At 51.6% G+C, this 25,316-nt stretch overlaps 1 protein-coding gene across 1 annotated transcript in view; it reads right to left on the bottom strand.

The window, feature by feature from the left end:
• The window catches only part of PFKFB3 (6-phosphofructo-2-kinase/fructose-2,6-biphosphatase 3), an 83,508-nt gene extending 58,634 nt beyond the window's left edge, over nt 1-24,874 (bottom strand). The window contains exon 1 of the mRNA XM_068559988.1: nt 24,762-24,874. Coding sequence (XP_068416089.1) covers nt 24,762-24,777 — 16 coding nt within the window. The 5' untranslated portion in view covers nt 24,778-24,874. The remainder of the gene's footprint in view (nt 1-24,761) is intronic.
• Nucleotides 24,875-25,316: the final 442 nt, after the last annotated feature.

Genomic DNA, 25,316 nt, shown 5'->3' with positions numbered 1-25,316 from the left:
CTTTTGATGTGAAAGCAATCCACACTCTTTCTGATTTCTGGATCACCAAACCCTCCAAGCAGTCTCTCAAGATAAGATGAGGCTCAAACGACAGAGGTTTTTTAATTGCTTCTAGGCACGCCGCCTGCTACCTTGGAATACGGATCTATTTCTGGAGCTCCAGGAGATGCTAAACCTGGTTCTTCTGCTTGAAAGCAAAACCACGGTCTCCTCGTCAGAGAACCGGCGGGCAGGCCCCCAAGGCACATCCCCCCAACCCTGCCACTTCAAAATAACCACAAACAGACATCCAGGAAATTCGCTGCAAAAAAAAGGATTCCCAAAATGTTACTAATTTAAGGTTCGTACAAACAGGGAATAGGAAAAGTCAAGTCCTTCCAGAGAGCAAGCCATACATACTACCAGTAAGAATGTCAATCTTCTAGTGTACAGACCCAGAACCTCAAAGAAGCTGGTGAAGGTTTAAGGAAATGCACATCTACAAAACTAAAACTTCATAAAAACATAAAATTGGGAGTCAGACCGGGGCCAGTCCTCCCTAGGGTCTCTGATCCTTGTTGCAAATTTTGTAGCAAGCCCAGAGGCTGGGATTTTGCCTAATTACATATGCATTTAAGGATGCTGCATTTTTTAGAAGGATTTTTAAAGATTCTTCACACTTGTGAGCCTCTCCCTGGCCCTCAGAAAACTACCCCTTTCTCCCAGTTCCTCCCTCACACCCACCAGTCAGCTGGGCAAGTGCGCGCACACACACACACACACACACACACACACGCACACACACACGCACCCTGCCCCTGGAGGCCTGAGGAACAAAGGCCCAAGATCAAAATCAAAAATCCAGCGGGAACACAGGTCTGCTCTGTATCTACTGAGGATGGCCGTCTCCTCCCGGCTCCCAGCAACTGCAATGATTGTGGCCCGGTTTTGAGCCCCCTTCACTCCTATTTCCACTAAAGTTAAGATCCAGCTCTGCTTGTAGCCACCAGAGACCCCATTACAACCCCACAGGTGTGCGAGTGGGGAAAACTGGAGAAACTTTTTGCCCCCAGGCAGAGGGACCACCCCATCAGCTGCACCCGGGAAAGCACGAGGGGGTCCCTGCTGGAGAATCTGGGGAGGCGGGCAGGGGGGCGTTCCGCTGAGGACCACTTTGGGAGGTGCGGTCCTGGGCAGATGGATCACTAGCAAGTTTCCTAGACAGTCAGCACCGCGGACCACCTGCCTTCCCACAGGGCAGTCCTGGGTGTCAGGGTCCATCGGGCCTGGAAGGGCAGTGAGCCCTCCAGGCGGCGGCAGCTGCAGTGCTGACCGCTCACCCCTGCCCCCCGTCGTCCAACCCACTGAAGCTCACTCAGAAGCAGGTGGCAGCAGCAACCGCAGAGCTGTCATCGCTGGACTGAGGGCACCGGCTGTGGAGCACCGAGCACATGCAGGCCCAGACTGGAGTGCTTCCTGCTTCATCCTCAGGACCACCCCACTCGGCTGACAGGGGAGGAAACGGAGGCACAGAGACATGAAGGAAGTTCCCCAAGGTCACGCAGCTGGTGTGTGAGCCCAGGAAGTGTGACTCCAGAACTCGAAGCAATATCCCACCTCTCTCGCTTGCACTCCCAGCCTCCAGCACAAAGCCTGGGGGGTTTGGTCTTATTGACCAAATCCCTTATTGAATGAATTATAAGTGAATACAAAGACCACCGGACAGGGAGATCTGGCTCAGTAGGCAGGAACAGAAGTGGGGTGTGTCATGGCTAGCTTCCAAAGCACTCATCACCTCCACCTCCACAGCCACCCCATCTGAGCTGCCCTTTAGGATGCGAACGTTAGGGTGGGGAGGGGAAAGCTAGGGAAAGAAGAACACTGTGCCTTAACCTTGGCCCCTACCCTAACCCTAGGCTGTTTATCAGTTAAAATGCAACCTGGGGGAGAAACGGACCAGAAGGAGGCAGGCAGACAGAAACATTTCCCCCTCTCTACCCTGTTGATGAGGGCTGGGCTGGGCTGCCTGGGAGACGACCAATGCCTTGATACCCTGGAGGCAGAGGAGAGAGGAGGACCCAGGAGGTTAAGGATGAATAATCAGGAGATTTACTAAAAGGAAGGAGAGTGGACCTTCAGAAATAGCCTCTAGAGCTCTATAAACTGTGTCCAGAGCAGAAGTAGCCTCAGGCAAGTTCCTCTGGGGGAAGAGGGCTCAGCTTGGTATTTTCTCACTGGGTTTTTTTTAATAAGAAATTGTAACCAGGTCCGCTAGAGATCCAAGAAAATCCAGATTCTTTACACGCATTTCATACCCCTACCTTCCTCCCAGGGATGCTAAAATGGGATACACTGAACAATTTAACACATGTAGTGGAGACAAAAACTGACTCCTAAAGTACTCTTGTCTTTTCAGAAAGCATAAAGCTATTAGTTCATAAAATGAACCCAAGACCTCAGGGAGGGCCACCTCCTCTATGCATCTTCCCTAGAGGCTTAAAGTCTGAACTATGAGGCACTGAGGGCCACAGAGAGACTCCAACCAGCCCGGGGGCTCCCCTCCTGACTTTTCAGGGCGCTGTGTCTCATGCTGCCTTGAGGGCTGACATGTACTCAGGTCAGAGTTATTTGTTGCCTGGGCACTCCCCTCCTGACTTTTCAGGGCGCTGTGTCTCATGCTGCCTTGAGGGCTGACATGTACTCAGGTCAGAGTTATTTGTTGCCTGGGCACTCCCCTCCTGACTTTTCAGGGCGCTGTGTCTCATGCTGCCTGGAGGGCTGACATGTACTCAGGTCAGTTATTTGTTCCCCCAGTCCTCAGCTCTTACTGCGTTGGTCCCACTTTTAGCCAGGTCTAGGCAGACAGAGTGGGCAAGGGGCAGAGGGTCAGATGCAAAAAGAGGGCTGGGAGGCCGTGACAAAGACTGATGACCGTTGGATACTGTGATCACATTTGTTAAACTCAAAGTCAAGACTGCTTTAACAAGTGTGAGAGCACTTGCAGGGACAATGGATCAGAGATGTGCGTGGCTGGAAAATCTGACTTGCTGGTGAGATAGGGGGCCTCCTCCTTCTCAGGTAGCCATGGCATCCTGTCTGGCCCAGGACAACCTCCCTCTTCATCAGAGCTAGAGATTCAGTGACACCACTATCCTCCAGTCCAATGCACTCCATCAGTGCAGAAACCCTTTGGCACTGTCATTACCCCCAAAGTAACCCATCCCATTAAAACAGATACATCATGAAAACTGAAAAGGCAAGGGCTTTGGAATCTGGCAGATCAGAGTTTGAATCTAAGCTCCACCATTTTCCTACTGATACATGTAAACACCTATCTGTACCAGGTTCCTGGAGAAAACGCCATCAACTTTCTTCCCTGACCCGTCTCTGTAATTGACCTGAAATTCACCTCCTGTAAGCATCTCTGTTCTGTCCGCTCAGGCAGCACGGGACCAAAGCAATCCGAGAGTCCTTCACATATTTGCAGCTGGGCTCGTGTGCCCTCGAGGCCTGTCTGGTCTAAACACCACAGTTCTTCAGCCACTCCTCATATGACTTGGTTTCCTGACCCTCCACTAGCTGAGTCACTCTGCGAAAGTTAACTTCAGAGAGAAGAGCCGTATGTAGCCACGGTCCCAATTCATTCTAGGCTCTGGGGGAGGGGGAGGGCTGGGATGCGGGCTGAGGGGAATTGCTCAGCTCGGGGTCAGGCCCGGGCCTCAACCCGGGGGTAGGGGAGAGGGCTGGGAGAGCTTAAATGCAGGGGTGGCTGCGGTTTCTGGAGTTCACTGAGGCCCCCGACCCTCGGGAGGCGTCCTTTCAGGGTGGCTGTGTGGGCTGTTTACACGATGTCACACGGAACATCGCGTCCACGATCAGCGGGTTTGGTACGTCTTTCTGCCGGGCAGGAAAACGCAGCGCGGGGCACTTGCACTATTTACTTCCCGAAAATAAAAACATTGCACGCGCTTACGCAATCTCCCGCGTCCAGGGCTCTTTTTAATGCCTCCCCGGACCCCCTTCCTCTTCTGCGGCGCGCATCCCCCCACCCCCGCCTGGCCCCGTCCGGGTTCGGCAAGCCACCTGCCGACCTAGTTCCTCTGGCGCTTTAACAAAGCTCAGCCAGTCCCAGGCCTTCTCGGAAGAAACCCTTGGACGGAAAATGAAACCAAGCCGCGGGGAGGGGAAGCAGCACGGGGTGCACGGCAGCGCGGGGTGCACGCCGCGCCCACGTGCAGGACCCGCGCCGCGGGGCAGGCTGGGGTGGCACCACGTGAACGCGGCGTGGGGCGGGGCGGGGCGCGCGCTGACCGGCCCGTGCGCCGCGCCGGGAGCCAATCCGCGCGCCCGACCGCGCACCCGGTCCCGCCCCGCCCGCCAGGCCCCGCCCCGCCGCTGCCTCTTGTCCCGGAGTGACCTCTCCAGGGGCGGCCGGGCTCAGCTGACCTGGGCGTAGGGCATCAGCCCCAGGAGGGCGCGGCGGCTAGAGCAGGGCTCCACCTGCAGGCTCCTGCCTGGCCTCCCGACCGGGAGACGCCGCAGAGCCCTGCCCTGTGCCTGCCCCGCCTTATCCCACGGTACCTGCCCACCTCCGTCCCCACAGCCTGGCTCCAGGAGGTGTATCAAGGGCGGCAGAATCTGCCACCCCAAAATATGCTTCTCGGCTTAAGGGTTATTTTGAGCTGGTTATTTTTGAGAAACCGCAGACACAGGAGAAGTTACCCTTTTACAAGGGAAATTTACATTGGGGGGCGGGGGCCTGTTTCTGGGAAGGTGCACTTCTTCACCTGAGACACCTGTCTGCAGGGCGGGGGACTGTGGACCACACCTTTCCACCCCCCGCCTTCCAGCGAACTGCCTTCTTCCCCTGAGAAGCCCCCAGACCCCCACCCCTGGCCTTAGCTCAGGAGGGTATATAAGCCTCAACTGCCTGGCAGCCTTTTGAATCTCATATCTTTGTGGGTACATGTACGTCCATCATTTTAAAATTTTTTTCCTATTAATCTTTTTTTTTGTTGGAGGGGGAGTCCTCAGCCAACGACCCAGAAGGGTGGAGGGAAAATTTCTTTCCTCCCCTGCAATATGTAGGATGGAATGTTGGCATCCGATCCATATAGGGCTTTTTTTTGCCCTCCTCTCTTTTCCCTCTGCAACCTTCCATTTTGAGATTATCTAGGATTTTAGTTATACATATTTTAAAATTACTCATCGAGAGTTACTGAAACCTAATCTAGGTTTTCTATTTCGTTACCACTGTTTCTCGTATCTGATAACATTAAATTCTTTCAGCTACCTTCGTCATCCTTCAGTCCCCCTCACTCCCCAGACCCTCTGCCAGAGGGCATGAGCCTAGTAACTTGTCTGAATCTTTGCCATCCTAAATGCATCTTTATTTTGCTCTCATTTCACTGGTACGTTATATACTAAATATAGGATTCCAAGAAAAAATATTTTTCCTTGTTTTCCCCTAATGTCTGGTTTTGCCAGTGAAAGCTCAGATGCAGTACTAAGAGAGACCACCTCACCTGGGGCTTTTGACTAATTTTCAGTTCAGCTGAATCTACTTCTGCTTTTCAGTCCACCAATCATTTTTTCCATCCAATCATCAAAATTTCAAACACCAGGCCCTCCAGCTCAGCGCCACACAGACATCAATAGGCATATAGATCACCTGTGGGTCTTGGGAAAATACAGGTCCCGTTGTCATTCTGGGGTGAGGCCTGAGATTCTGGATTTCTAACAAGCTCCCAGGTCACAGCGAGGGGGACCACACCTCGAGAAGCAAGGCTCTAGCCGCTGCCTCTTCACAATGTGACTCCGCTTTAATCATTCTGAAGATGTTAATCATCAATCCCACAGTCGGCCTCTGTGTTCTCTAAGAACTCTGTGTCTTGTCTGTTAATACTTGTATCTGTTAAGCTTGTGGCTTCTCTCTTCTAGTGTTGGTTTTCCTCAGCATTTTTCTTTTCCTTTCTCCTTTTGAAATGCCTGATGGTCCGAGCTGCCTGTTGCTTATCTGCTCCCATCACTGTGGGTGAGGAGCGGCCCTGCTGACCAGAGGAGTGCAAGGAGGCGGGGGGCTCGGATAGCAGGCGAGGGGGTTCTACACCCAGTTCCCTGAACTTTTCCCTTATAAATTCCTGTGTCTTATTTTTAAAGTAACATACACGCATTGTGAAATGATTGGCAGGTACAGAAATAACATGAAGAGTTCCTGGTTGTGTTTCCTCCAGAACCCCCTGCCTGTGCAGATATTTTTTAAGGCCCCAGAAGACTCGGTGTCAGCCCCCACCTGTGCACTGAATTTATGATCCATTCGCTGCCCTTGCTCTTGGGGAATCAGGCATTCATCATGAGGAATTTTGTTTACCAAATTAATAACACCAGGAGTAAAGGAGATTCAAGATGTAAAAAAAAAAAAAGATTCCTGGGGAAAATATAAAAAGTAAATATGGAATTGGAGGGGAAGGAGAGGAAGAGCTGTCTGGTATTGGACCGGAATGCGAGAGAGCAGTATGAATTTATGATATTTTAAAGCATCTGTTTCCTAGCTCTGCCCATTGAAAAGGCCCTAGAAACAGTGGTAGCCCAGGTGCAGGAAGCAAACCAGAGCCCAGGTCTGGCTTCTAACTCCCATCCTCCAGTGAAAGTAACCAGGGCTCCTTGGAGAAATGGCTGATCCCAAGGCTGAGACAGGCTGTAGAGGCGAGCCTGCAGCACCTGATTGTGCCAGAAAGTAAGGAAGAGCTCAGAAAGCAAAGGGAATGTGTCAAAAAGACATGGCAGCCATGTTGAAAGGGTCTCAGCCAAATCTGGGCCGATTTGAGCGTCAAAATGCATCATGTCGGGAATGGATTCTAACACATGCAATCATAATTTTAAAAATCCCCGAATCCATATGGACAAATTAAGAGAACATTCTTGGACTTCCCTGGTGGCACAGTGGTTAAGAATCCACCTGCCATAGCCAGGACATGGAAGCAACCTAAGTGTCCATCGACAGATGAATGGATAAAGAAGATGTGGCACATATGTACAATGGAATATTACTCAGCCATAAAGAAGAAACGAAACTGAGTTATTTGTAGTGAGGTGGATGGACCCAGAGTCTGTCATACAGAGTGAAGTAAGTCAAAAAGAGAAAAACAAATACCGTATGCTAACACATATATATGGAATCTAAAAAAAAAAAAAAAATGGTTCTGATGAACCTAGGGGCAGGACAGGAATAAAGACGCAGACATAGAAAATGGACTTGAGGACACGGGGAGGGGGAAGGGTAAACTGGGATGAAGTGAGAGAGTAGCACTGACATATATTTACTACCAAATGTAAAACAGATAGCTAGTGGGAAGTAGCTGCATAGCACAGGGAGATCAGCTCAGTGTTTTGTGACCACCTAGAGTGGTGGGATAGGGAGGGTGGGAGGGAGACGCAAGAGGGAGGGGATATGGGGATATGTGTGTGCATATAGCTGATTCACTTTGTTATACAGCAGAAACTAACACACCACTGTAAAGCAATTATACTCCAATAAAGATGTTAAAAAGAAAAAAAAAGAATCCACCTGCCAATGCAGGGGACACAGGTTCGATCCCTGGCCCGGGAAGATCCCATGTGCCGCGGAGCAACTAAGCCCGTGCGCCACAACTACTGAGCCTGTGCTCTAGAGCCCGCGAGCCACAACTACTGAAGCCCGCGCGCCTAGAGACCGAGCTCCGCAACAAGAGAAGCCACCGCAGTGAGAAGCCCGCACATCGCAAGGAAGACCCAACGCAGCCAAAAATAAAGAAAGAAAAAGAAATTTATAAAAAAAAAAAAGAGGGAGAGAGAACATTCTTGATCTGGGGAGGAACACGCTGAATTATTTAGGGATGACGTGTCATTATGTCTGCAACAAAGTCTCAAATGGTTCAACAACAGCAAAACAGGTTGAGACAATAACACAGTAAAATGCAACAGCCAGGGAATCCAGGTGACACGGGTTGTTCCCTGTGCCATGCCTGCAACTCTGCTAAATGCTTAACATTTTTTAAAGTAAAAAGAGAGAAATGGAAAACCCTCCAGGCAAGGAGTGTCCCTCGTTGCCGTCACACACTTTTATTACTTTCCTGACACACGCAATTAATGCTCATGCAGCCAAAAACTATTCCTGAGTCATCAAGTGTAAGTTAAAAGTGTTATGTTTGTGTAGACACACAAATAAAGTACATATGCAATTAAAGGGACACGTCTGGGGCAAATGAGTCCCGGGTGTTTTATCCAACATTCGGTGCAGGAAAAGATTTCCCATCTGCTCCCAGGCCCCCCGCCTCCTGAGCAGAGCAGTTGCCCCCTTTAGGGAGGCTCACACGCTCAGTGGGCGGCCACTTTATAACAGACTTCGAGGAGGGCAGATGCTGCCATTTCTGCTGCAGATCAAAGAACAATGTGGACATTGATAATTAGGAAGCACAGGGGTCACAGAAAAGGTCTCTTGAAACCTGGGCCTCCCTTTGGCCACTTGTGCTGGGACGCATTTCTGCTGTCACTTAAGCATTTCGTGTCTCCTTTGTTACAGCCAGCCAGGCCTGTCCCATCCATTCATCTCACACACACTGCAGTGGTTCTCAAACCTTCAGGAGGAGACCCAGGACCGCCTGAACTCTATTACCTCGTGTTCCAGGGGGGTCCTCTCAGGGGTTCTGATTCGTTCTTAACGTCCCCCCAGACACCCTGTGTGGTTGTGATGGCGGGTGTCCCGGCTTCAATAACTTAGGATCCTACCTAAGCATATTGGAGAGAACAGCGTCTAACTCGTCTCTCTCTGAAAAAGAGGTGTTTGGTTAGAAGGGGGAGCAATGAAGGAGAGGTGCAATGCAGAATAAAACTCGAGGAAATGCCCCAGAAGAAGTCATCAGAGCTATTCTGCAGGGTCAACAACACATGAAGGCCTAGAGGCTGGGTGCTCCCGAGCCAGGCAGCTGCAAACCCCAGAGACTCTGGAAAAGGTGTCAGCTTTCTGGGCTTCTGTTCCTTCGCGGGCAGGTCAGGCTCCCCGAAGCGCACCTTCTGTGTGATCGTTGTCAGGGATTGGGATAAGATTCTGATTTAATCAAGAAGCAAGAAAGACCCTCAAGTCAGAGAATGACATTCTTTGAGGCCTCTTCTGTGCACTGAAGTATTAATGTTCCTATTAATTCATTAGTTAATTCAATATATGGTTGTCAGTCATCTACCAGGCCCGAGGCTGGACAACAGGACACTACCTGGGAACTTACAGTCTAGCTGGGGAAATGGAATGAACACACATTACAGCACAGGAACCATGACTACCTCCGGCTTGAAGACTGTAAGGCTAAATTTTAAAAAATTAATTAATTAAATTTAAAAATAAAAGAAGAAAATGCTGGATCTTTTTTGCAAAGTAAAGAATTTCTCCTACTGTAATAGTGAATTCAACACCTATAAACATTTTAAAAATAAACACTAGACAAATTTTAAAAAGACTTTAAGGCAGCCTGTGTTTTGAGTTGGGCCTTGAAGGGTAGGGTACAGATGCATCCAAGGAGGGAGCTGATAAGAAAAAGCAGAGCTGGGAAAGTGAGTGGTGTGCACAAGGAAAAGCATGCAATGAAATTGCAAGAAATGTAAAGAATTGCAAAACTTTGTGTTTCCGGGAGCGAAGGCAGAGTAAGGAAGATATGAGGGGAAAAAAATCTCCGGAAGGTAAACTTTTCCCAAGGAAGACAGCATCCTTCTCCAACATCAAGTAGAAAACACAATCTCTAATCCACAAAAGACAACTTCATCTACAGCCAGGTGCTAGAGGAGCTAAACCTCCATCTCCACCATCAGCTGGCAAGTCCACAGAAATGAGTGTTTTCACCACCAAAAGGCAGGTACAAATAAAATGTTCATCGGACCTCAGGGCATGATAACCCCAAACCAAAAACAACCCAAAGGTCAACAACAGAAAGGACACAACGGAACACTCCATAGCAACAAGGATGAACTAAGCCTTCTACAAACAACCACATAGGAAAATCTCATGGTCAGAATGTTGATGGAAAGAAGCCACCTTCAAAAGATACGTAATGTTAAAAAAAGAATGAAATTTTGCCATTTGCAGCAACATGGATGGACTTGGAGGGCATTAAGCTCAGTGAAATAAATCAGATGGAGAAAGACAAATACTGTATGATATCACTTATATGTGGAATCTAAACAATAAAACAAACTAGTGAATATAACAAAACAGAAACAAACTCACAGATATAGAGAGCAAACTAGTGGTTACCAGTGGGGAGGGGGAAGGGGGAGGAGCAAGATATAGGGGTAGGGGATTGAGAGACACAAACCACTATGTATAAGATAAGCTACAAGGATGTATTGTACAGCACAGGGAATGTAGCCAATATTTTCTAAGAACTATAAATGGAGTATAACCTTTAAACATTGTGAATCTCTACATTATACACCTGAAACTTATATAATATTGTAAATGAACTATAATTCGATATAAAAAATATTCAGAAGAAACAAAAAAGATACGTAATGCATAATATCATCTAGGTAAAGTTCAAGAACAAACAAGATTTCTAATGGGAGAAGTCAGAATAGGGGTTCCTGCTGGGAAGAGTTTTGAATGGCAAGGGCACCGAGGAGCCTTTGGGGACTGGAAATGTTCTCTAGCTTTGACCCCAGTGCTGGTCACATGGATGAGTACATGTGTAGAAGCTGATTGAGATCTGTACACTTAGTGCATGTATGCTACACATCAGCTTAAAAAAACGTAAAATGCAAACCAATAACAAAAAAGACTGACTTAGATCTTGGTGTGAACCACTGTTTTGAAATCCCTAAAGACGTAAGGTGTACGGGCCCCAGGTTAGGACAGAGAGATGACACTTCAGAGCAGGAGAGACTGGCCTGTCGTGATTTGTTCAAGTTGCCTCTACACATGGTCTTCCCAGAACTCAGTCTGCCACACACTTTGTAGAGGGCATGAAGAGGAGCAATTAATTAAAGTTAATTTTCTGAAGACCTTCATGATACCCATCAAGATAACTAAATACATATATTACAAATCAAACGTAAGAATCATTACTATAGCCCCTTTGGGTGCTAAAAATCAAATGCATGTTTAATGCTGTTAATCCTAACAGCATGAGAGATGAAAGAAGACCACTAGAATTGCAGAAGGAACTTGCTGGAAGAGATGACCCAGTTAACGCCTCCATTTTACAGAGGAGAGAATGAAGGTCCAGAGAGATGAAGCAACCATCAGAGGTCCCTCGACAGGTAGAGACATCATAGGACTGGAACCCAGGTCCCTCCTGCCTGCCCAGCACGCTCCCATACTCCCAGAGGTCTCCTGAGGCAGCTCCCAGGTCAAGGTCCGCGTCACCCCTGCCCTGAAGCCCCCCTGCCCCGAAGCCAGCCCTCACGGAAGAAGGACAAGGAAGTGATGGGCAGGCAGAAGGATGGGCAGGCAGAAGTCCAGACGGAGCCTGGAAACCAGGACCAGCCTCAGCCATTCCTCCTGGTCATCCGTCACCTTGACAAGGTCTATGAAATCTTTCTCTTCCTGCTTATCCAGAAAGTGGAGCCAAACCTTCCTTCTCAAAGGCTGAGAAACCAGCTGCCGTGAAGACAGTGAATTCTTTTTGTTTGTTTTTTGGAACAGCTTTCTTGAGATCGAATTCACCCATTTAAAACCATGCAATTCACTGTTTCTTAGTATATTCACAGACTTGTGCAAAAATCACAAATCTAGAACCTTTCCATTCCCCCCCACCCCGAAGAACTCTTCAGCTGTCTCAGTCCCCATCTCCCTCCCCCTCTAACTTCTAGGCAACCTCAAATCTACTTACTGTCTCTATAGATTTGCCTTTTCTGGACAGTAAGTATCCATGAAATCATACAGTCTTTTGGAAATAGCTTTTTCACTGAGAGTGTGTTTCCAGGTTGTCTAGGTTGTGGCATATTTCATTCCTTTTTGTTGCTGAATAGTATTTCATTGTATGGATATACCACATTTTAAAATATTTATCAGTCCACTGACATTGGGTGGCTTCTCCTTTTAGGGGATTATGAGTAATGCTGCTATGAAAATGCACACATATCTTTTTGCATAGATGTGTTTTTCATTTCTCTGGGGCATATTCCTAGGAGTGGAACTGCTGGGTTATACAGTCGATGAATCCTTTGTATAAGAAGAGCCCTTGCTCGGACTTCCCTGGCAGTTCAGTGGTTAAGACTCCACGCATCCACTGCCGGGGCACGGGTTAAATCCCTGGGGGGGCTGCGCAGCACAGCCAAAAATTTTTTTTTTAATTTTTTTAAAGTGCCCTTGTCTGTACCCTTAGACACAGTGGGGTAAGAGACAGCCAAGGAGAGTGATGGGAAGTGCGTAGAAGAACCAGGGGCAGGGGAAGGCCATGAGGCTGGAGAGGTGACCACTCACCTCTCACCTCTGTTTTAACTTCTCATTTTGACATAATTTTAAACTTACAGAAGAATTTCAAGTAGCACAAAGAATTTCCATGTATCCTCCACCCAGATTCACCAGTTGTTAACATTTTGCCGTATTTACTTTATCAGTCTGTGTTATCACTATTTAAATATATACATATTTTACATATACAAAATACCACACATAGTATTTTTAATTATTAAATATTCATACATATTATTTTTTTTGGAACCACAAGGGTAAAATGTGCCCCATTCCTCCTTAATACTTACCTAAAAGCAAAGATGCTCGCCTACACGCATAACCACAGGACAACCATCAAAAGCAGGAAATTAACTCAAATACAATACAGGCTCCAAATGAATTCTGCCGATGGGCACCATCACGCCCAGGACCCGGGGCAGGACCACCCACCGCATTTACGGTCCTGTCTCTAATCTGGGTCCTTCCCTCTAAGGACCTAATACTTTAAAGTACCTACTATTTGAAATGGACTCTCCAAATCATTTCATTTCTCTGTTAAAACTTAAATATAATTGGTAATAGTAGAAACAAGAATTTAAAATTTTAAAATATGACTTTATGTTCTATTTAGATGCCATGTGACATTCAGTCCTGGATTGACCGTCTTCTTCTTGCTACACGTCCACTTACTTAGCAAACAATCCCTCCTGTGGGCACAAACGGCAATCTAGCTGCCTTACAGCTATTTTATAAACCATGAAAACTTACAGCTTTGGGAGCTGCTGATCTTTTTAACAAGTAGGAAGGAAAATTCCTCTTCATGCTTTGGTGATTTGGGTATAGAGAACTGGGTTAATCTTAACCCTTGGTTCATCTCATGCTCCCATCATTGACCCCTGAATGGCCCTCTTCTGTATGTTGGTTCGTTTTAATGATATAATAGACAACCAGGAATCTATCAGCCAATTGACATCTGAATTACCGGCTCTGATAACGTCTGTCTGTACAAGAGAGAAGTAACCATTCTCCTGAATCTCATAAAAGAAATATCGTTTTATTATATAGGTATTCCTCAAAAGCATATTGTTTAGTTTTTGTTGTTTTAATTTTGTTTTTTAAAAAGTATCTGACTGTATCTAATGTTTTGAGATTTTTTAAATTGTCATGGACAATACTGAGTGTAGCTGTCTTCAGAGTGTAGCTCATTCAAACGGCCATAGAATATTCTGTTATGGGACTACACCAAGAGTGAATTCATTCTTCTCTTGTCCATGTGCTTTCAGGTTGTTTAAAGGCATTCCTAATAGAGTCTTAGAGTGAACACCAGCGGGCCAGAAGTCTCTCTGTGACACACCCAGGAATGCCACCTGGTTACAGGGTGTGCAGATTTCAACTTTACAAGACAATTCCAAACTGTTTCCCACGCCCACCAGCAATATATCAGAGACCCTTCTGACCAGCATTCTCCCCGACACTTGATAACGTCAGACTTCGTTTCTGCCAGCAAAGAAGGGTAAAATGGAGCCTTCCACGGTGATCTCCATCTGTGTTTTCCTGAGAAGTGAAGAGGCTAAATTTCTCTTCTTTTCTTCAGCCCGTTACACACTCCCTGATTTTTAAAAGGTTTTTACCAGTCATCTGGTTATTTCTAACAGAAGCCAGAGAAAGGAACACGGCCACGTAGACACACAGGCCTGTCCCCTTGCTGGGCACAGCTAGTTCTCCTGGAGAGCGGATGACCAGTTTAGTGTCATGCCATGTATTACTTATTGGGAGGCATCCACAATGAATTTGTAAGAGTTTTATGAGGTTAAGAAACCAATTTCCTCTAAAGCAGTAGTGACCATATGACCTTTCACTGCATTCAAATGACTTTATACAAAAAGCTTTTATATCATCCGGGATTTGCACCAAACATGATTTCAGCTGGAACTGCTTTCTGGTTCTTTTTCCCCACTTATATCTGGGAAATGATGTAACAACAGCAAACATGATTCATGGTAAAGTGGATGCTGACTGACTCATTTTCATGAAAAGGGGATGACATTTGAGTTTTAGGATCTTCACACTGAAACCAGGCAATTTGCAGATTCAGATTTCTGTGCTGTTATTACAGCAAGTTGATGATAAAATTCTTGCTCTGATTTCCTGATGCAGCTGTTGGCAGAATTGCTTTGAAACGTATTTTCCATACTTTCAAGCCGTAACCCAGGGCCACAGAATTAGCTTGGATTCTATTTGTTGTTCAAACGTGGTTGAGGTTTTCAAACCTCTTCCTCTAACATGAGGCCGTCTAGGGGTCATCAAGCCCAAGGCATGAGGGTTGGCTGGAGGTGGGGAGGCTGACCCACTGTCCCAGTTTGCCTGGGATGAGGAGGTGGCTGGGTCTTGGGACTGTCGAGGCTAAAACAGGGAAATCGCGGGTGATCCAGGGTAAGCTGGTCACCCCGTTAGGAGGCTAACTTGGTCAGATGGTGGCTGGCCTGAGTTTGTTCAGGAAGCCTTCCTGGAGTGGGGTTTTCCTTTTCTCCCCACAATGGGGGCCTTCACAGTTTAAGGAAACTGAGGAAGGGAGAGAAATTAAATTGCTACTTTGGTACTACTGACATGGAAACACTGGCCCCGTGGGAAACCTACCAGTCGCTTCCCTCCCAGCTTGGAAACTATCTGTGCCCAGCGCCACACGGAAACTTGATGGATCCCTTATGTGCGGCAAGAACGGTCAACCCTGATTTGACTTGGAAGCCAGTTGCTTCTCTATCTGGAGACGAGCCCAGAGCATAATGGATCTTTGCAGAGGGCCGCGTGCCGAGTCCCAAACCTCTCAAATCCTCTCATAGTTACTCAACAGGCACTAGGCCCCCTAACCCCACCCCGCTGTGACCTGTCCCCTTGGCTGGTCCTGAGGCTGTTAATGTCCTCAGCATCCCCACAGATCAGCCAGGGGGCAGTCGTGGGAGCTACCCTGACTCACTCTCCCTCCCTCCACGTCCAATCCATCCACAGGTCCCGCGGTCTCTACCTCCTGAACACACTCAGAACCCAACCTCCCACTGCACCACCCGGACCCCAGCCCACGGCACCGTTCGCGGGCCACCTCAGCCGACTCCCGTGCCACCTGCAACCTGATCTCGGGAGGGCAGCCACGGACCATCCAGAGGGTTTGCTAACCTAAAGTTCACTCGAGCCTCGCCCCCACTAAAACCCTCCCAGGGCCTCCCACCCACTCCAAGGAGGAGGCCAAAGCCTTACCACGGCCTCGAGGACCCAAATGACCCACGCTTTCTGAGCCATGTCCCACACGCACTACACACCAGCCCCACTGGCCTCCACACTCAGCCCACTGTGGCCACAGGGCCTTTGCACCTACACGTCCCCCTGCCAGCCACTCTCCTAAGATACCGCGTGGTCCACTCCCCCAGTCCCTTCTGTTTCTGCCCAGATGTCCTCTCAGTGACCATCCTATCATCCTATTTAAAACAGCAGCCCCCGCACCCTCCCTCTTCTTTCCCGTGTTATTTTTCTCCCCAGCACTGATACCCACTGGACACATACCGTACTCACTCGTCTGTTACCGTCTGTCTCCCCGTCAGGACGTAAGGCCACGAGGGCAGGCGTCTCTGTCCAGTTCCCTGCTGCACCCTCAGCACTTGACTCAGCCCTGCTCCACGAGGCGCTGAACAGACATTTGCCACGTGATGGAAGGGCTAATGGGGGCGACTAAAGTATTGATAACATCACGGGGCTGGGGGCAGTCGGCACAGGCAGGGGCAGCGCAGCCGGCCTCCTAGTGTGTTTCTTGCCTTTTCTTCTCAAGTTCCTCAGCTGTAACTCTCCCTTTCCTATATTCCCAAAATGTTTATGATGTTCTCCAGCAAAACATGGCCCATGCAGATGGCTGCTTGATGGGGGCCTCCCTCCCTCTAGATGGATCCGCTGCTTCCTCCCACGGCCCCCTGGCTCAGAAACCCACCCCCCAAAGGTCAGGCAGGTCACTTGCACCCCCCAGACCTGACGGAGACCCTCAGTCACACCCAGAACCCGAGGTGCAAAGGAGTCTGGGAGGTGCCGGTGAGGGCTTCCTAGCATTTTCAAGAGTGTGGGTCTCTCCCCATTCGTGGCCTTGAAATGGGTCTTCGGAGCCCGACCAGAATCTTTGTTAATGAAATGGAATAGACTGGAAATGTCACCGTGTACCTCGTACCCTACAGATAAGATTGATTCATGAATCTTTCTGCCCAGGCATCAACCCAGAACATTAAATCAGAATTTCTGGAGCATCCGACTTTTTTTAAAAGCTCCCCAGTTAACCCAAATGTGCGGGCAGGAATGAGACAAACGGTGCCCCTGTACCCGTTGTTCCCCGGCAGCATGAGCCACCCCAGCAGTCAGGGGGCGTGGTGCCGAGGGCCAGGCTTTCCCAAGAGTCTGCATCAAAATGCGTCTTTCTGTGCTCAGGACCTCTCTCCTTCTCTCTTCCTGCTTCAAAGCCCACATGGGGGCACCCTGATAAGCTCCTGTCCGACCCCACCGGCTGATGGAATCTTGCCCTTCCTGTGAAGACTGGCCCTCGTCCCCAGGCCTCTGGATGATGCCTCAGCGGGAGGCCTTCCTGAATCCCATCGCTGGGGTGCAGCAGGTGAGGCCGACAGTCAAAATACCAAAGCAATCGGCCCTCGGTTGTTTTCTCAAAAGCATCAGCATCCCTGCACTTCCAGGCAGGACGGCCAGGGCAGCACAGCCCCAAACTCTCCCGTTCCGCAGACGTCGCCTGCCTGGCCCCTGACCAGGGCTGTGACACCTCCAGGCTGGGCCCCCTCGCTCAGTCTGGACACAGATGCAGGCAGGAGCCAGACGTGCTGGTTCAGGCCAGTGGGATGGGGGTTTGCTCCTCTTACTGCTGTCCCTCCACCGGCCTTGTCACCAGGAGGAATCCTGGAACTGTTCTCTGCAGGTCGTGAAATGATGAACGGCTTTCATGCTCTTCTTTGCGGTTCTCTGCATTTTCCAAGTTGCTCACAGTTGAACTTACGTGGGAAACACTAGGGCTTCAGTTTTTTTTAAAGACTTTTTGATGTGGACCATTTTTTTAATAAGATGAACCACTTTACTTATTTATTCATTTATTTATTTATGGCTGTGTTGGGTCTTCGTAGCTGGGCGCAGGCTTTCTCTAGCTGCGGTGAGCGGGGGCTACTCCTCGCTGTGGTGCACTGGCTTCTCATTGCAGTGGCTTCTCTTGTTGCGGAGCACAGGCTCTAGGCGCGCAGTCTCAGTAGTTGTAGCACGTGGGCTCAGTCGTTGTGGCTCGCGGGCTCTAGAGCGCAGGCTCAGTAGTTGTGGCGCACGGGCTTAGTTGCTCCATGGCACGTGGGATCTTCCCGGAGCAGGGCTCGAACCCGTGTCCCCTGCGTTGGCAGGCGGATTCTTAACCACTGCACTACCAGGGAAGTCCATGTGGACCATTTTTCAAAGTCTTTATTGAGTTTGTTACAATATTGCTTCTATTTTATATTTTGGTTTTTTGGCCCCAAGGAATGTGGGATCTTAGCTCCCCAACCAGGGATTGAACCCGCACCCACTGCATTGGAAGGCGAAGTCTTAACCACTGGACAGCCAGGGAAGTCCCCGGGGCTTCGATTTTTGATATACATGATCTACAGCTCTTCCCCAGGCCCCCTGTGAACACGTGAGGCTCGGTCACTCTTTGCTGAAGTTCCGCACGGAAGGCCCTGCTACTGGTGATTCCTTTAGACTCTGGGGAGACCCTCAAAGAGATGGTGGCCGCGAGCTCCCTGCAGGATGCAGACCCAGGATGACGTCGGCCTGACATCACGGGCAGGTTCCAGAAGGGTACCGTGTGCTTCCACAGAAGGCGGGCTCCAACGCCGACTTCCTTTTGGTCCAATTTCCGTCCTGAAGTCGTAGCCGGAGGAGTGCAGAGACCAGAGACCGCACGCCCAAGATGCCATCATTTGCCACTCGCCTCCCGCCTGAAGCTGCTGGAGAGACAGGCCAGGGTGCCCGGGACAGAGTCCCTGGAGAACCCGGCCCAGCAGGGACCCCCAGCCTCCCGTGGCCCGGCTTAGCCAAGGAGCTCGGAGGGGGAGACGGGGCGCATGTGTGACAAGCGTCCCAGCAACTGGGAAGCATCAGTCTCTGGACCGGAGCTGCAGGGAATCTCACTTCACCCCCTTTGTTTCCAGATGGGTCAACCGAGGCCGAGCGCCATCCAGGGGTGGCCCTGAGACCCAGCCCGTCACCAACACGGTGGACCTGCCACCACTGGGTCTCCCAGCGCCCGGCCGGGGTGTCTCCCCGACAGCATACATCTGACTCCTGCTGAGGGCACGGCCCCACATCCTTAGTTGCTTCCTGCAGCTTCCGCGTCACTTCTGCCACCTGTGGGTACCTGCCCTGACCCAGCCGCTCTCAGGACTGTCCCAACAATGATGAATAAACACTGAGAGAAGAGCCTGTCTGTAAACGCCGACTCGCTCCTCCTCCTCCTGGTCTCTGCCGATCATCACCTGGGGCCGTCACACTGCGGGCCGGGGCGGCAGAGGTTATAAAAGACCCGGGCTCTTAGGTTACAGACCTCGGACCTCAACTCCTGCAGAACAGCTTGCTGGCCAGGGGCCTGGGGTGGGAGCACTCCTGACCTCCCTCCCCTCCCCTCCCCTCCTTTTCCCCCCTCCCCTCACTCCCTGTGCCCCTCCCCCTGCTCTTCCCGGGTTTCTCCTGTGACTTTGTGACTTCCTGTGTTCGTTTTATCCAGCTTTCATCTAAATGCAGCAATTGGGAAGGACAGGAAGACAGAGTCTGCCTGCCTCTTGTAGGGCCCCCAGGTGCTGATTCCGGCACCTCCCAGGAATCCGATGCAGATAAGGAGGAAACAGGAGGCCACCCGCGTAGGTGCCAGGAGCTGGGACAGAGGTGACCACCCAGGCCCTGCCCTGGGAAAGTCCTGTGAAGTTAAAGATTCACATTCCTTGCAGGGGAGGTAAAGGGATGACGCATGCTTGGATGCTTCGCGGATGTAAATTCCTGAGCATGTGGTACTTTTAGCTCCACAAGGAGAAGAGCGCCTGCTTGCACGGGGCCCCCAGGTCTGAACTAACCAAGGTGCAGAACACACTCAGGCACACAGCATCAGGTGCTGTTGTTACTGTTGTTTGGACCCTGCTATTTCACCCAAAAGCACCAAAATCGTGACCATAGTAAAAATCAGAAGAGTGTCCGCCTTGCTTACATTTATGACGTGGTATTGTCTTTATTTTAAATTACATGTGGGACGATGACCCTAATCTTTTAGGGATCTGACGGTCTTACTTCGGCTCTGCAACTACTCACTGCAGAAGAAAACGGAGTTTTGGACAAATTAACCAGGCAAAGGATTTATGAAGCACTTGCTATCACCTGGCCAGATAGAAGTATGAGATCTAGACCCTCCCCCAAATTGAGGACAATTAAGTGTGAGGACAAGTAACTGCCTGCAAGAGCCCCATCTGCATAGAATAGATGGAAAACAGGGCAGAGAAGACTTGAACTTGAGCAGGGCCTTAAGGAACCACCAGAAGCCTGCACGTGCCCACGTGTATATCCACACGTGTGCAAATGTACCGTGAAGGATGGCAGCACCTGGGAGGGTGCGGCTGGGTCCTCAGAGGGGACAGGATGCAGGAGGGAAGCACAGATGTGGGAGCACAGGGACCCTGGTGGCCACTACTGGACATTGAGGACACGGACCACAGCAGAGGACGCACTTTAAGATAATGGGAAGGCATTAGAAGGGCGCAGCCCAGGGATCAAAGGCCTGAGAAGACAAAGCAGAGGATTCAGAAGGGAAACCTGGAGACAGAGGCCCTGATGGAAACGGGCAGGCCCAGCCTGGTTGGCGGGTGCTTCCCTGGGGCAGTAGTCTCTGAAATGGAGCCCGTCCTGCCCAGCAAGCTGCCAGACCCCAAGGGAGGAAAGTGTGCCTGAGGACAGAGCCCGCCCGCAGGGCTCCAGAGTGGAGGGCGGTGCCGGCCCAGCACCGGAGCTCAGGGGAGGGATGAAAGGACCAGGGACCAGCCCAGCCCTGCCGAGTCTAGTCGGGATCTGCTCTTTGCACTTCTACTGGGAGTGAAAGGAAGGAGAGGTCCCGGATTTGGGTCCAAAAATGCTGACCTAACTGCGATGGAGTTCCCGCTGCAAGCAGCTCACCTGCAGGAACCCCGAAGGTGCTGCATCTCCTGCAACAGTGGGACTTGTCTTTGCCTCCGTGCCCAGCAGGGGACGGGGCAGTTCCTGGGCAGCTGTGACCTGACATCTGGCTGGCGTATCATCTCCATGACACCAGACCCATGTTATGAGTCCAGCCCCTGACAGCTGTGCCCTTGGGGCCACGGGAGAGAGGGGAACCCCGACTGTCCCCACGTGCAGTCCCATCCCTTCCACCTGCCTCTCTCAAGGATTCAGAAGAGTCAGGCATCTAAGTCTGTCTCTCGGCTCATTTCTAACGTGGAAGACGTCTGATGTTCATAACGGCAGACTTATCACACTGTACGGTCTCAGCCTGACACACATCATACCACATCCCAGGCTAGCCCGTCACTGGGGTCCGAGCCGGAAAGGCAGAGCCTCAGTCCAGCGCTGCTCAGCACACGAGTTGACGGTTGTGTACGGAGCCTCTCTGAGCCTCACTTCCTTCACCTTCACAGTGGAAATAATAGCCCCTGGGGTAGTTGTGAGGACAAATGCACACGTGCAAAGCACTCAGCACAGGACCTGGAAGGTGGTCCCTAAGTGTGTTTGGTTTCTTACTGTTATTTATTATTAGAACCTTCACCCCTATCCCCATCCCTACTGAAGGTAGGATGTGCAGGAATACTTAGGACTCCACCATCTGAAGACATTTTTTTCAGCTTCTCCACCCGAAAGGGACCTCGAGAATTTAGCCAAGACCACAGTCTCTGAACAGAGCACTCCTCAACCCCCTAGAAAATCACCATCTAGCCTGCCTTTAACATCCTCCAGACGGAGAAGTTTCCAGCTTTAATAACCCCGTTCACCACCTTCCTCCTGGGGCCCACCTAAGTTCTTCCCACCCCTTTGTTCTCACGAGTTTCCCTAATGGTCCACGTCAGGGCATTTCCTTCTTACTCAAGCCCATCTCAAAATTCCAGCAGCTCGGCTGAGGGTCGGACTCTGTTCGCCCCACTAGCACCCAGCACCCTGGAGCCACCAAGCAGAGAGGCCAGGGCGGATATGAGTGTAAACGCGGTGCCCGCATGCCATCCCCTCAGCCGGCGGGGAAGGGCACCATCAGCTACTGCCCGCCACCCCGCCCCACCATTCACCCATCTCAGGCTACACGGTCCCTGCTGGCCATGATCACAGGAGGTGGACCACGCCGGGGAGGTGTGACTGCGGCGAGGGAACTGCCAAGTCTGTCATTCACAGAGAACCTCGAGCGTGCCCGGCGCAGAGCAGGCGCTCCGTCTAGAAAATGAATGAATGAATGAATGAACGAACGAATGAATGAGCGAGCGAGTGAGTGGCGTGCAGTCACTGAACTCTGCCCTAATTACATTCAGTGCCATTGATCAAGCCTCTCACAGGCAAGGCCCAGGACGAGTACCAAAGATCAGCTGGTCATCTGTTTGTTCCCCCAGATCCGCTGTCACGAAGGGCAAATCCACCCGGCTCCGGTCCCCGCAGGCTGACCTGCACACACACAACAGGCTCCCTGTCCCTCGGCCGCCCATGTCCTGGGGTCAGAGGGAGGGAGCAGCGTGGGGCCTCTGCGGGGCCACAAGCCGCCTGCATCCTCCAGGGAGGGGCAGCCCCCCTTGGGCCACTGGCTCCAGTGACTGCTCGGCCCTCACCCCTCAGGCCTGGGGTGGGACTGCCTGGGCTTCTGCAATATCCCCTGTGGTTTTCCTCTACCCTAACCCAAACCTTTGTAACAGGCCCTTCATTAAATTCTTCTCAACTTGCCCTATAAGAGCGGGCGTGTGCTTCCTGCCAGGCCCTGACCCAGCTGGTCCCCGAGTCTTACTTGTCAAGACACAGAAACACAGCCTGGGAAGGGAATCAGCGGTCAATTAACCTTCTAGACGTTAGCTACAAGGAAGTCCTTCGCCATCTGGCTTCTCTTCGTTTTGCGGGGCGAGAAGCAAAAGTCTTTTCATTTCCCATTTTTTAAATTACTTTTTTTGAATAGTTAGTAGATTCAGATGGTTCAAAAATTGTTTTAAGTATAAAAGAGTATATATATACTGAAGTCTGAATATATACTGTATATATATTCCATATATATACATATGCTGAAGTCTCCAGCACCGGGACAGTTCCAGGGGTGGGGTGCCATATCCCGGGTCACGGGCCCACCTCTCCACCTCCAGGCAGGTCCAGATGACATCTCATCACCAGATTGAACAAGCCCGGCCTCGCCATCATTTCCACTTGCTGTGTTCACTTCTCAACAGGAGGTTCCGACCAAGCCAAGTGGGGAGGTTCTGCCTTGGGCTGGAAGCAAGCCCTCCAGGGCCCCTGCCCTGGCTCACACCAAAGCTTCCAGAAATCCCAGCAACACCTGTTTCTCACACCCTGGACCTTTAGGAATCAGCATTCACAGAATGGAGGGGCAGGATTCACCTCTCCAGGCAGCAGTGTTCTCTTCAGATTAGAAAAAAAAAAATCAAAGCTTAACGTGGTTGGCAGCGGGCAGACAGACGTCTGTCGCATGTGACCTAATGATGCCATCACACAGGGAAACCTTCACAGGTGAACACTCACTCAACAGCCCAGGTACTTAAGCCTCCTGCATAAGGCTCCCTCCAGCTCCGTGACAAGTAAACGGGCACTTTGCCTCCTAGGAGTTTGCCTCCAGAGGCCACAGAACACAGCAGATAAATGACCATTCACACTGCAGCTAAATGAGGTCAGCTGGGGACTCGGGGGAACGTCCAGGGACACGGCGTTGCCGTTATATATGGAATAATGGAGCCAATGAAGACGGTGAGTTTGGGACCACACGTCATCAGCTGAGGATCCGACTGAAGCCTCGGTCCCTGCTCGTGGCTTTCACCTTCCTTCTCAACATCCCCACAGCACAGGGAGTGCCAACCATGTATCTTCACAACCAGGACCTCACAGTGGCACCTTAGCAACCTCCGTTTAAGGGACAAAGGCCAATAAGGTAATACTGGCAACCGTAGCATTAACCTGACGATTCATCGGGATTATGAGAGAAGTGAAGAGGCGGCCAGAAAGGTGGGGTGGAGGCAGCGGCGGGAAGCCACGCAGCCAGTCCCAGGTACCCGGGTGCCTGGGAGGGAGTCTCGGCTTACTCTCTTTTCGCCCCGGTCAGTGGTACCCAGGTGGGGGTGGGGAAGCCTTGGGTCAGAGTGACAATGGGTAACCGAGCCCAAACCCCTTCCAACACAAACAGAAAAAGCAGGAGGAGCCAATCAGCTCTGTTCGGAAAGTAAAACGAGTCTCCTCCATCCTAGGCTCCGACCTGAGGGTGGCCAAGTCCCGGCCCAGCTCTGCAGCGCCCTGGGCACAGCAGGGCCTCCATCGCCCTGCCCGGTAAATGGGGACCCGCGAGCATCTGGGATTTTCCGACAGGCCTCGCGCACCCAGCCCGCGGTGCAGGTGGGCCAGGTGGGGCGCTGGGTGCCAGCTGCCAGGCACAGGGAGGCAGGTCTTGCCTGGCCGGCCGGCCGGCCGTTACCCCGCGCCTCTGCATGCTGCGCCGCGCGCCTCTCACCCGTCCCGGTCCCCACACGGCCGTCCCGGGTCACGCGCTCGTTTTGCGGATGAAGAAACTGAGGCTCCGGGTGGTTAAATGACTTCCCGAGAGTCAGAGGGTAGAAAAGGCCGAAGACAGGACCCGCACTCGGACCTGCTTCCACACCGCCGAGCTGCCCCCCCTAACCCCTCGCCCTCCACTCCCTCCCGGAGACTCAGACCGCAATCCGAGCGCGCCGCCGGGACCCCACGCTGCAAACCTCTCGCCACCGTAGAACAATCCACCCCCCCGCCCCAAATCTCCAGTCCTCCGGGAGAACCCGATTCCACCTGCATCTCAGAACTTGCTGCGGCGCAATCCGGGTGCGGTCCAACTACCGCGACCGCGCTCTGCGCGCCGCCTCCGCCGCCGGCTCTGCGCGCCGGCTCTGAGCACCGGCTCCGGCACGTGGGGTCGGCCGCCGAGTGCCCGGAGGGGGCGACGTGGGGTCGGAGGGGCGATGCGGCAGGAGAGGGGCAGTGCGGGTCCTGGCCCCGCGCCCTCCCGGCCGCCCCCGGCACCTGGCGGCGCAGGTCTCCCGCCCCGGCCCGGGAGCGCAAGGGGGGGCACTCCGCCTACCTTTCCGGAAGGGCATCCTGGAGGGGAGCTCCCGGCAGGGCCGGCCCGGGACACCGAGGCCGGGCGACGTCCGAGTGCCAGCCCCGCGGCTCGGGGGTGCCTACGGGCGCCGGGTGCTGGGCGAGGGAGGGGGAAAGGGACATATTTGGGCAAAGGCCGGGGCGTCACCGGCGGAGGGAGGAACCGCGGCGAAGCGGGAAGCGCGGCCCCGGGGCGGGCCTCGCGGAAACCGCTTAACCCCTGAGCTCCCGGCCGGGCGGCGCGCCGGCGGCCTCCCCAGCCCGAGCCGGGGTCTGGGTCGCGAGCCCCCCACGCCGTGCAACGGAGCTGGGCCTGCCTCTCCTGACGCCCCTGGGCGGAAAGGAAACTCCTGATCGGGAAGAAAAGCAACTCACTCATCCACGCCTTTGGGCGGCTGGAGGACATCATCCCTGGAAGTATTTGGGGAACTTTATTCCATTTTAATCTTTTTGTCCTCAGACCCAGGAGTCCGCTCAAAGGCTGGTTGACTTGACTTGAAATTAAGTGAGGGCTGGAGGGAGCAATCCCACACAC

The sequence above is a fragment of the Eschrichtius robustus genome, chromosome 1, assembly GCF_028021215.1.
Source record: "Eschrichtius robustus isolate mEscRob2 chromosome 1, mEscRob2.pri, whole genome shotgun sequence".
Lineage (NCBI taxonomy): Eukaryota > Metazoa > Chordata > Mammalia > Artiodactyla > Eschrichtiidae > Eschrichtius > Eschrichtius robustus.
Note: the sequence above shows the minus strand (reverse complement) of the source record. Positions and strands in the feature narration are given on the sequence as shown.